Raw genomic sequence first — 11633 nt, 5'->3', positions numbered from 1 at the left:
GGATGTGGTCACCTGCCAGTTCTGAGACTCCCACACCCTTGGCTGCCCATGCAGCCCCTGCATCAGTACTTTTCCAGAGAGCAGGGAGAATGGAGAAACAGCTCTTCTTCCATTTCGTGAAAATGTGTCAGCTGGCCTATACCTCCGAGGTGGGGCTCCTAGAACCAGCATCCGCCACAACAGCAGTTCCCCTCATGATGGTAGGCATGTCTTTGGCATGGACCCAAGACCCGATTGGGTCTAGCCTCTTGCTTTTCTTAGTCACTGTTATGATCCTGACTCTCTGAGTCCCGAGCCCCTTGGCTCTCCAGGAATGGTTCTTACGTGTGCTTTATCCTCTGTTGTGGGAAATTTCCAACTCAGAGTGAAAGGGTAAATGTGACTAACCTGGTCCTGGTGCTTGTACCAGCTGACAACAGGTGATCACTCTTGGAGCCAGCAGATGGCTCATTATGCGCACTGCTCCAGCTGTGGCTGCCCCCTACCCCTGTTTCAAGGACATCAATACATCCAGGAACCATCTTTTTAGTGACTCTCTCTAGCTTCTGCCTTAGATGTCTTCATCTCGGAGTACTTGGGAGTTTTTCGGGTGTCTTTGTACTATTGATTTCCTCCTCAGTTTTATGGCCGAGAGCTTGGCATTTTTACTAACACTTTAAGACACTATGATGTGTGTTTTTGCTATTTGGGGACACAGAGCTGTGAAGGCCTGGTGCTGGCTTCCCTGGGGTGACTGCAAAGCCGTGAACCCCTCTTTGCCATCCTGGAAACCCAGGCAAGGCCCAGTCTTTAGCAGTGTGGCTCCCAAAGGCCAAAGAGGGTAGAAAGAAGAGCCAGCAGAAGGGTTGAAAGCCACAAAGGAAGGGACCAGTTGGGGGCTCACGACGGCACTGGGAGTTTTACCTTAACGCAATCCAGCAAGCCAGGCAGCAGCACCTGTCAAACAGCCACACTGGCTAAGCAGGGCTGGCAGGTCCCCACACCCATCTGATGGAGGAAGGTCATTGGTTAAATAAAAAGAAGCTGCTTGGCTCTCATTGGTTAGGAGATAGGTGGGAGGAGTAAACAGAACAAAACGCTGGGAGGAAGAGGAAGTGAGGTCAGACTCCACAGCTCTCCACTGGGGAGCAGACACTTCAGAGAGAGACGCCATGCCCCGATCCCGGGCAGACACCCGCGATGAAGCTCTGACCTAGAATCTTCCCGGTAAGACCGGTGCTCACAGATTATTAGAGATGGGTTGATTGGGATATCAGAATTAGCCAGTAAGGGCTAGAGCTAAGAGCCAAGCAGTGATTAAAAGAATACAGTGTCCGTGTAATTATTTCGGGGCATAAGCTAGCCGGGCAGGCGGCTGGGGTTTTGGGGACGTAGCCCCGCCGCCCATATTACTACACCCATCTCAAGCAGACTCTTGAAGGGCCACCCTGAAGTAGAGGCTGTGACACAGTCCATAAAGGACTCTAGCTGCCTATAGCCTGTAGATTTGGACCAAGCTTTGTCCTGGTGCCTGGTTGGCTCTGCAACTCCCTGGATTAGCTCTGAGTTGACCACTGGGTGAAAATGCTCCAATGATGGAGATGAAGGTTATTGGGATGTCATATCTCTACTAAATGCCTTATTGTGGACTGCCAGCTCTGGTGTGGCCGGAGCTTGTGAGCTCAGGGTTGTGGGTAAACCCTTTACCCTGTAGTCGTGACCATGTCCTGCTGCACCTATCCTGTACCACTGTCCCTAGATGTTAGAGAGGGTCTGAGACACGGTGCCATACTGGAAAATAGTTTTAGAAGCCTGGATGGAGGAGGGCCTGGGACCACCCATCCACACACAATGCCAGATAGATGTTCAGCTTCTCTGTCGCTCCAGGCCCCTCATCCTAGGCGTGTGGGCAGGCAGGGAGGGCTCCTTTGCTCCCTAAGCACTTCTACTTCCCTCTGTTCTCTTCCTTGATGGGCCAATTAGAAGGTAGACCAGAAGGGGCTGTCCTCCTGTGGGAGGACTGGCTGGCCTGTGGCGTCAGCCAGAACTCATCAGGAAGTGCACAGCCTTCTCCAGTCCGGGAGCATCCATCCCCACACTCGCAGAGACCCAGGCTTCTGGTGTGCTCATAGCCCAGGCAGCATCCCGCTGGCAGGCGGCTCCCACAAGACCCTGAGGTAAGTTCAGCTAGTACCACTTCTGGAAGGTGGGTGGAGCCTGTGGCGACTCTGCTGGGACTCTCCTGGAGCTTATACCCAGCAGTCAGTTAGCGCCTACCCTCAGGGGGCCTCCATTCTCCTCCAGTGCTGGGACTGTGTGGCCAACCATGGGGCTGGAATGGCAGGCGATTGGCCCAAGTTTCCGAGGAATGTCTTCTGGGTCAGCAAGAAGGTGCCACAGGGTGCTGAGAAGTGCTTCTGAAGGTGGCCACTGCTAGAGCTGGGGAGCCAGCTTCTCTGGGCAGGATCGCAGTGTTTTCCAAGGGCTGGAGACTGGGCTGCCTTCACTCAGCCCTGGAGTCACTGAAGCCACTCACTAAGACGTCACCTGTCCACGGTGGAAGCAGTGGGCAGTCCCACATGAGTGCTCCCCTGTGAACAACTGACCTGGTTGATCCCCAACATGTGGCCAGAGGCCAGAGGTCATCTGGAACAGAAAAGCACAGGGTTTGCTGGTGCCCAGCTCCCGAAAACCTGGAGGGGAGTCATAGCAGATGTCTGAAGACTGGATGGCATTGCTGCCCTTCCCATGTACCCAGCCTGGCAGGAAGAGAGAGATATTCCTACGACCAACCCTCACTTGTCCTCCCGGAATAGCTCCATGTCATGGGCAGCTGCCAGGGGGCTGTTGCATCACTGGCTGGGTACAACGGAAAGCTTGAAGGACACGGGGCCTGTCAGAGAATGAGGAAGTCACACACAGGCCTGGCTCCCTGGCAGAGTGAGAAAGCCTCCAACCAACCTGCCTCTCAGCCCCAATCTGGACACTAGCCAGCCAGAGTCCATGCCACCCAAGAAGGTGCCATGTAGGACGGCTAGTAGGGGCAAAAACTCCTCCGTACACTCATCTACCATCAGGGAGGGCCAGAGCACTTTAGGGTAGAGGGCAGAAGCTAGTGACAGCCATTGTACAAGGAGTTTTCTCTTAGACCCAACCTGTCCCTTCCCTGACATAGCCAGGGGTGACAGGGGCAGGACAGCTGCTTGGGGAAGGTGAGCTTGACAGGGTGGCCTGAGAAGGGGCTGTCTGTGCACCTCGGCTATCCCTCAGAAACCGCGGAACAAGGATGAGGCTGAGCCCTCAAATTTCCCTAACATGAGTGGCTGTGTCCCTGCCCAAAGCCGTGGCCTGGCACTCACAGACCTGGGTCTCTCGTAGGCTGACTGCTGCAGACCCAGCAGGGAACAGAAGGTGGGCACTTCCTCCGCTGTCAGCACAGCCCACAGAGGACATGTCAGACTACGAGAATGACGACGAGTGCTGGAGCGCCCTGGAGAGCTTCCGGGTGAAGCTCATCTCTGTAATCGACCCCTCACGGATCACACCCTACCTGCGCCAATGCAAAGTCCTGAACCCTGATGACGAGGAGCAGGTGCTCAGTGACCCCAACCTGGTCATCCGCAAGCGGAAAGTGGGTGAGGGCTGCTCCCGTGCCGGCAGGCCCAGCCTGAGTCCCTCATGATCCCTACAAGACACGTGGCCAGAGGCTGCCCTGACCTTGTCCCCACCCAGCTCCATCTCCACGTAGGATGTATGAGCGATAGAGCATCCACTCCCCTCGTCATTCATGCTTACCTGGGGCCACCCAGAAGGAAGAGGAGTTCTTACCATTGTTCAGGCCCTGAGAGGACTGCGAGAGTGAAGGCAGAACCCTGCCCTGCCTAGACTGAGTCCCACAGGGTGCCTTTTGTGATGGCTCAGAAGTGAGGGGTGGGGGTTACACAGCTTGGGATCTCTACCCAGAGCAGTCCTCCACCATCCCACCTGGACCCCAGAGCGTCTACATACCCGGACCTTGGCCTTGACCCCGTCTCTTCCACCTGTAGGCGTGCTCCTGGACATCCTGCAGCGGACAGGCCACAAGGGTTATGTAGCCTTCCTTGAGAGTCTGGAACTCTACTACCCGCAGTTATACAGGAAAGTCACTGGCAAGGAGCCAGCACGTGTCTTCTCCATGATCATTGGTGAGAGGCACAAGAGGGTTGGTGCTATGGGCGGAGTCAGGTGCCACTGGGTCCCGGCTTCTGTGATTGCATCAGAGTGAATGAGTCTGACACAAGCCCTACGGTGTATATCAGGGTAGTGGTACCGAGTGACTGCTCTCGGCTGCTCAGGGTCAGGGCTCCCCGGCTTGTTGAGGTCCTGCTGGTCTCCAGAAAGAGAACCTTTCTTTGCTTTTCCCATCCTAAGAATAGTCACTGAGAAGCAGAGACCCCTCAGAAGTGCCATTTCCACCGGACCCAGTTATCACCTAAGGGCAAAATCCTACAGTTTCTAGAGGGGACAGAAGTGTCGTCTCCTGATAGGGTAGCCACATCCCTATCAGTCCTCATAAAGACCATTATAAAAGTAGAGAGCCAGGCATGGTGGCACACACCTTTAATCCCAGCACACTCTGGAGGGAAAGGCAGGCAGATCTCTGAGTTAGAGGCCAGCCTGGATTACATAGTGAGACATTGACTCAGAGAGAGAGAGAGAGAGCAACTGGCACATGAATGGTCCCAGTCAGGACATCTGTAAGGGGCAGCAAGGCAGACTGGGCCTAGTGAACACACTTATCCTGAGGGAGCTTTCCTGCCAGCTTTCTCTCTGCGGGTGACCAGCACTGCTCCCTCTGTCCCCACACTGCTGGTCTTCAAGCACACACTCCTGGAGGACAAGAACAGGGTCTGCAGGTGACAGCCACAGGCTCCATCTGACACTGCATGGTCCCCAGATGCATCAGGGGAGTCGGGCCTGACGCAGCTGCTGATGACAGAGGTCATGAAGCTGCAGAAGAAGGTTCAGGACCTGACGGCACTTCTGAACTCCAAGGACGACTTCATCAAGGAGCTGCGGCTGAAGGACAGCCTTCTGCGGAAACACCAGGAGCGCGTCCAGCGGCTCAAGGAAGAGTGCGAGCTGAGCAGCCGAGAGCTGAAGCGTTGCAAGGATGAGAACTACGACCTGGCCAAGCGCCTAGCGCATCTCAGTGAAGAGAAGGGCTCCGCGCTCATGCGCAACCGCGACCTGCAGCTTGAGGTGATCGCTGGCCCCATCTGCAGGAGAGTGGGGTCTGGAGGAGCCTGCCACTCACTGACGGGACCTCCCACAGGTGGACCGGCTCAGGCACAGCCTCATGAAGGCGGAGGATGACTGCAAGGTGGAGCGGAAACATACACTGAAGCTCAGGCACGCCATGGAGCAGCGGCCTAGTCAGGAGCTGATGTGGGAGCTGCAGCAGGAAAAGGACCTGTTGCAGGCCCGGGTGCAAGAGTTGGAGGTCTCTGTACAGGTAAGGCTACCAGCAGTGCACACCAGGCTTCATTTCTGCGGGGGGGCTTCAAGCGGGGCACACCAGGTGGTACAACTGCAGTGGCCAGGCTTGTTGCCCTCTGCCACCTCCAGGAGGGGAAGCTGGACAGAAACAGCCCCTACATTCAAGTGCTGGAGGAGGACTGGCGCCAGGCCCTGAAGGAGCATCAGGAGCAGGCCAATACCATCTTCTTCCTACGCAAGGACCTCCGACAGGCTGAGGCCCTCCGGATCCGGGTGAGAGACCAGGGCAGGCAAGCAATGCCCCCTGGGTACGCGGAAGGTGGGGTCTGGGATCTACCTCACTATCTCCCCTTCACCAATTCCTGGTGCACGGTCATGTCGCGTCCACAGCTAGGGTCACCCTTTGGGTTACAATGTGACCAGTGGTGGCTGAGGCCAGGGTCTCAGACCAAGCTGGCCGACTGTAGCCTGAGACTCCAGCGCCCTTCCCATCATCCCAGCTAGCCTGATCTTGTGCACTCTGGAGCTGTTGTCCTGAGTCCTGCCCAGGGGTCGGGTGGGCAGTGGAGAGTGGGTGAGGCTGAGTGGTGCTCCCTGTAGTGCATGGAGGAAAGGGAGCTGTTCGAGCTGCAGTGCCAGGCCTTGCGCAAGGATGCCAAGATGTACAAGGACCGGATCGAGGCTATCCTGCAGCAGATGGAAGAGGTCTCCATTGAGCGGGACCAGGTAGGTGCCACGTTTGTGTTCAGAAGATGAGAGCGAGAGACGTGTTGGGGTGCCGGTGCAGCAGCTTTTGGAGCTGTGGTCAAAGCGGCTTTTGTTTGTTTACTCTTAGGTAGGACCCCGGGCCTCTCGTACAAACACAGGAAAGTCTGTCTTTCTCACAGAAAGAACTTATGAAACAGGGGAGTCCCAGTGGCCCTTGTGCTGGTTAGGGTAAGGATGAAGTTGGAGACTTCAGTAGGGGAGAGGAAGTTGCTAGCTGCACAAGTGGGGGGTGGAGGGCAGGCATTGGGTAGGAAGAGCTGGTGGTAGCTCCCTGGCATAGGTGGTAATAGTATAGTAGCTCAAACCTGCAATTCTAGCACTTGGAAGTTGAGACAAAATAATTACTGTGAGTTTAAGGCCAGCCTGGATTACACAGTGAGTTCCGAGCCAGTTTGGGCTACAATGGGAGACCTTGTCTCAAAAAGCCAAAAACAACAAAAAGTAGTAGCAACTGAGCCAGGTTTGGTGACACATGCATGTAATCCCAGGCTTTGTAGAGGCAGGAGGATCAGAAATTCAAGGCCATCCTCAGCTACATAGTAAATTTTAGGCCAGCTTGGGATAATGAAACTTTCTCCCAGGAAACAAAAGAAAAAGCATGGTGTTCGTTTTAAGAAGAGTCATCAATCATGTTCTTTTTTATTTCTCTTTCTTTCTTTTCTTTCTTTTTTTTTTCTTCAAGACAAGGTTTCTCTGTATAGTCCTGACTGTCCTGGAACTAACTCTGTAGTACAGGCTGGTCTTAAACTCACAGACCTCTGTCTGTCTCTCTGTCTCCCTAGTGCTGGGATTAAAGGTGTGTGCCGCCACCACCAAGCATTGATCATGTTCTTGATGTCAAGCTGCATCCAGGATTTACAAAAAAATGCCACATGGGTGGAACAGAGACACATGCTATCTACTAGGGACATGTGACGCCTCAGTTGGACTTCCCTAGGAACTGCCTTGAGCACTGATCACAGAGAGTTTTACTTTTTTGTTTGTTTTGTTTTTTTTGGTTTTTTTCAAGACAGGGTTTCTTTGTAGTTTTGGAGCCTGTCCTGGAACTAGCTCTTGTAGACCAGGCTGGCCTTATACTCACAGAGATCTACCTGCCTCTGCCTCCCGAGTGCTGTGATTAAAGGCGTGCACCACCGTCACCCGGCTTACTTTTAAAATTAATTTTATTTATTTATTTTTTATTGTTTTGAGACAGTGTCTTATGTAGTCTTGCCTCAAACTCAAACTATGTCCAAAGAGGACCTTGAACTACTCCCAAGGATGCTGGGCATGCGCTACCCCACCCAGTGTCTGTTCCTTTGTACTGAGAGCCCTGGCCACTTTGAGAATCCCTCCAGTTCAGCAACTCCAACTGCTCAACAGGGTGGCTGACATCCAGCCGGGACCTTTGGTAGAGTGGGGTCTCTACTGCCAAATAAAAGCCAAGAGCCTCACTGGTCAGGTCTCTTGCTCCTCCTATCCCTACAGGCTATGACCTCGAGGGAAGAACTGCATGCACAGTGTGCCCAGAGCTTTCAGGAAAAGGACGAGCTGCGAAAGCAGGTTCGAGAGCTGAGCGAGAAGGCGGACGAGCTGCAGCTGCAGCTGTTCCAGAGCGAGGGCCGGTTACTGGCCGCTGAGGGCAGGCTCAAACAGCAACAGCTGGACATGCTCATCCTGGTAGGTCCTGTGTCTTCTCTACCTGGGGAGGTCTGAGCAGTGAGGGAGCTGGGGAGGACCCGGGCTCAGGGCAAGACTCCAGGAGGGATCATCAGCCTAGGGGCATCCCCAATCCTAGCCTGGCATGGCTGGTGCCCTGCTTGTGGCTTCCAAAAATGCCTGGGCCTTCCTGAATCCCTTTTCCTCTTTGGAGCTCATGCTGGAATGACAGACATAGATGTAACTCAAGGTCCAGTTAGCACACAGGGGCTTTTGAACAGTGGCCTTGACCGAGGCACAACCTTCACGTGGCTTGGCGGGGTAGCATTAAAGAAAGGCAGATGTTCTGGGTCAGGGTCCTGAAGAGGTTGCTGGCTTGACTCAGATACACTCAGGGCCTCCCTAGAGGATGAGGCTGGGGTGGGGCCCCCCTCCCTATGCCCTGCACACCTCATGTCCAGGTGCTTAGAACCCCTGTAGCGCACTGACCCATTTCCTTTTCTGTGGCCGCAGAGCTCTGACTTGGAGGATACTTCACCCAGGAACTCCCAGGAGGTGAGTGCAATCCAACGGGTGGGCACAGAGTGAGCCTCTCCCTGGCCTCCAACCTCCCTCCGACCCTACACTCATCTCCCACATGGTCCTGTCCACCCGAACTGGACTGTCCCTTCTCTCCCACTTTGGGCTGGTTACAGGGAAGACAGCTGGCCAAAGTCTGGGGCCTTTGTGAGCAAAGTGAGACGCAGTCCAATGCCCACACCCTGGCCTCTTAGGACAGGAACTTCATGCTTCCCTTTACCCATTGGCCCGACTGGGACTGAGCCCCAAAGATCTCTGTGCAGATCAAGTGGGCAGTGGGGGAGGCCACACCTAGTCCTGGAAGAGCAATGGTGGCTTGTAGCATGGATGGCCTAACTGGGTGGCATGTCTCTGTCTGGAAGCTCTCACTGCCTCAGGACCTGGAGGAGGATACCCAGCTCTCAGACAAAGGTGAGCAGGTGGGGGTACCAGGCACCGTCAGACCCTCCCCTAGCCCAGAGGCACCTGGACTAGAGTCTCCTGGGCCTCCCAGAACCCTGGCCCATCCTCAGCACACAAAGCTGTGTGACTTACTCTGTCTCAGTAGTCACACCACTCCAAGGACAGAGAAACTGAGGCAGGGAGTGGCAGTGGTGAAGAGTGGTGAAGGACTAAATGTTTAGGCTCACACACCCCGAGAATAAGGAATCTGATTTGAACATGGGGCTTAGGTCTCAGGGTCTGTGGTTCAGACGGCAGTGAGTGTGGAGCCCCCATCCTGCCTAGGCCCATCTTTCCCTACCAGCCACCCCCCTGCAGAGGGATCGAATAGCCAGCATCCAGGTGTTCTCAATGAGGAAGTAAGGGATGGTGCTATAGATAGGGCAGCAAGCAAGGAGATGGGGTGTATGCTATCACAGTAGCAGGCTGCTAGACAGGACCCTCCTCTGGTCTGATGGTTGGCTCGTTAGTCCTGGGGATGGCAGTGGGGGAGCTGACGAGAACAGAGTGTCCTGAAGTAGCTGGAGATGGGAGGTGGTGGTGGTGGTGGGGAAGGATGTCTGGTGCAGGAAGGAGCCCTGAGAGCTTTCTTGAGAAGTCAAATAGACTTCCTCAGCTCAGCCTCAGCCCAGGCTCTCACCAGAGGCAAAAGGGGAACAAGTGGTGCGGATGGAGAAGTGTGGAGGTGGGTCACCCACTGCAGCCCCCAAGACCCAACTTTAGGCCACTGAGCTCCATGTGGGCACAAAAGAAAGAGAACCCAAGAACAGCCAGCTCCCTGCAAGGCATGCCAGGAGTTAGGCACCATGAAAGTGAGAGGGGAAGGAGGTGGGTCTGCTGGTTGCTCTCACATCCCGAGTCCTCCTTGGATATAACTGTTTCTTGATGTTCATAGCCCTCCCTGGACATCTGCCTGGAAGCTTGAGCCTTACTCTGCCCAGGACCTTGGGCATGCTGGGTCTGGCCACCTAGTCTGGTCTAACTAATATAGTGTACTTGCTCTCACCTCCAGAAGTCCTGAGCTCTCCACTGAGGCTGCTCCCACCCCACCCATGGGAACCACTAAGCACATAAATGTTGCCAAGCCAACAGGGACATGGCCTAGGACATGCATGAGCAAACTGTCCTGGGGACCAGGAGTCTTTCCTACCCATCCATCCTTGTATGTTTGGTGACAGTCAGCTTGGAAGGTTGGGTGGGTGATAGTAGGAGCTCTGTTGAGAGCTCCTGGCAGCCTAGGGCTGGCTCGGCCTGTCCCTGCCTGGAAAATGCAGTCTCCACTGGCCTGGGCTAGTGCTAGCTGGATTGTTAGCAGAGGGAGGTAGTGGCCGTGCCGGATGGGCACCCCACAAGCACAGCTCTTCCTTTCAGGTGTCCTGGCAGACAGAGAGAGCCCAGAGCAGCCCTTTGTGGCTCAGAGCAAGGAGCCGCTTTCACAAACCCATGTAAGGCTGACTGGGGCCCCCAGAGTCCTGGTGACTCGATGGCTGATCTTGGGGAAGAAGGTGACTCTACCTGTAACCCCCGAACAGCTGCGGATCACAAGGTCTTTGCAGTGCATGCATGGGGTTTAACATTTGGGTAGTGTTTGGTGCATGAAGTGGAGCCCCTCTTCGTGGACAGAACCCTAGATGATGTGGGGTGCTTGGATGGGGCGGGGCAACAATGAAAGGACACCCCTACAGCTGTCCACAGGGAGGAAATGTAACAGGCTTTCTCCGGGTTGCCAACCAGCTCCCAAGTGACACGGAAACTTAATTATGAATGCTCAGCCTTATCTTATGTTTGTCCCACTAGCTCTTATCATTTAATTTAACCTGTTTCTCTTCATCTACATTTTGCCTTGGGGCTTTTAACCTTTCTTTCATTCTGTATGTCCTATTTTTTCCTGCTTCCTCTGTGTCTGTCTGTCTGGCAGCTGCCTGGCTGTCTGTCTTTCTCCCTCACTCTCTTCTCTCTCAAGTCTAGATTCCTCCTCCTACTTATTCTCTCTCCCTGCCAGCCCCGCCTATCCCTCTAATGTCTAGCTATTGGCCGGTCAGCTTTTTATTACGTCAGTTAGGTAGGTGCCTTAGGGAGACAAGGTAAAGCAGCAACACATCTTTACATAACTAGACAAATGCAGCATAAACAAAAGCAACATACCTTTACATAGTTAAAGTAATATTCCACAACAAAGAAGTCATCTAATCAGTCTGGCTAAAGGGGTAGTTCCCCCGTGCTCTCTCATCTTGGAGTTTATCAGGCCCCGCAGCCAGCTGGCTCAACTTCACACTTGCTAGAATCCCAGGGCGGCCCTGGGAAGGCCACAGTGTCTAGCTGCCGGCCCTGTTCCTTCTGCAGGGCATGGGGCCCAGCAGCAGCGAACCCCCGGAGAAGGAGCGGCGGCGCCTCAAGGAGAGCTTCGAGAACTACCGCAGGTGTGGGGCGGCGGGCAGGACGACCTGGAAGGGTGGGACACTGGCGTGTACCTGCTCACACTGCGGGTCCCATAGGAAACGGGCGCTCCGCAAGATGCAGAACAGCTGGCGACAGGACGAGGGGGACCGCGAGAACACCACTGGCAGCGACAATACTGACACCGAGGGCTCCTAGCGGGCCTCACCGAGGCCGAGCATCTGTGTAAATGTGAAGGGATGCTGCATTTTTTTTTACTGTATGCTACACATGTGTTGTACAAGTGTTGGAAAATACAGCTAAATAAAATGACCACCAAGCCGAACCTATTGGGTGGATGTGCACTCGGAGGG

General features: G+C 54.5%; 1 protein-coding gene across 8 annotated transcripts; it reads left to right on the top strand.

Annotated features, from left to right (window-relative positions):
- Positions 1 to 1098: 1098 nt before the first annotated feature.
- On the top strand, positions 1099 to 11605 carry Card9 (caspase recruitment domain family member 9). Of its 8 annotated transcripts, none has more exons than XM_075985472.1 (13): positions 1099 to 1206; positions 3358 to 3614; positions 4026 to 4163; positions 4916 to 5220; positions 5294 to 5473; positions 5587 to 5730; positions 6058 to 6183; positions 7693 to 7884; positions 8377 to 8418; positions 8805 to 8853; positions 10255 to 10328; positions 11227 to 11303; positions 11379 to 11605. In XM_075985472.1, the coding sequence occupies exons 2-13, from the start codon at positions 3431 to 3433 to the stop codon at positions 11476 to 11478; spliced, it is 1611 nt and encodes a 536-aa protein (XP_075841587.1). In that variant the 5' UTR covers positions 1099 to 1206; positions 3358 to 3430; the 3' UTR covers positions 11479 to 11605. The 8 variants fall into 8 exon arrangements, with proteins under 8 accessions (XP_075841587.1, XP_075841583.1, XP_075841584.1 ...); XM_075985468.1 differs by having other exon boundaries at positions 10255 to 10429; XM_075985469.1 differs by lacking the exon at positions 1099 to 1206 and adding an exon at positions 2032 to 2156 and having other exon boundaries at positions 3414 to 3614; positions 10255 to 10429.
- The last annotated feature ends 28 nt before the right edge of the window (positions 11606 to 11633 follow it).

The sequence above is a fragment of the Microtus pennsylvanicus genome, chromosome 9, assembly GCF_037038515.1.
Source record: "Microtus pennsylvanicus isolate mMicPen1 chromosome 9, mMicPen1.hap1, whole genome shotgun sequence".
Lineage (NCBI taxonomy): Eukaryota > Metazoa > Chordata > Mammalia > Rodentia > Cricetidae > Microtus > Microtus pennsylvanicus.
This window is presented reverse-complemented; position numbering and strand designations above follow the sequence as displayed.

What these genes read in the sequence shown, in the direction of transcription:
- Card9 (XM_075985468.1), top strand. Translation starts at nt 3,431, where the DNA reads ATGTCAGACTACGAGAATGACGACGAGTGCTGGAGCGCCCTGGAGAGC. An exon ending in AGTTGGAGGTCTCTGTACAG is followed by an intron (nt 5,474 to 5,586) that starts GTAAGGCTACCA and finishes TGCCACCTCCAG; the next exon opens with GAGGGGAAGCTGGACAGAAA. An exon ending in AGCTTCGAGAACTACCGCAG is followed by an intron (nt 11,304 to 11,378) that starts GTGTGGGGCGGC and finishes CGGGTCCCATAG; the next exon opens with GAAACGGGCGCTCCGCAAGA.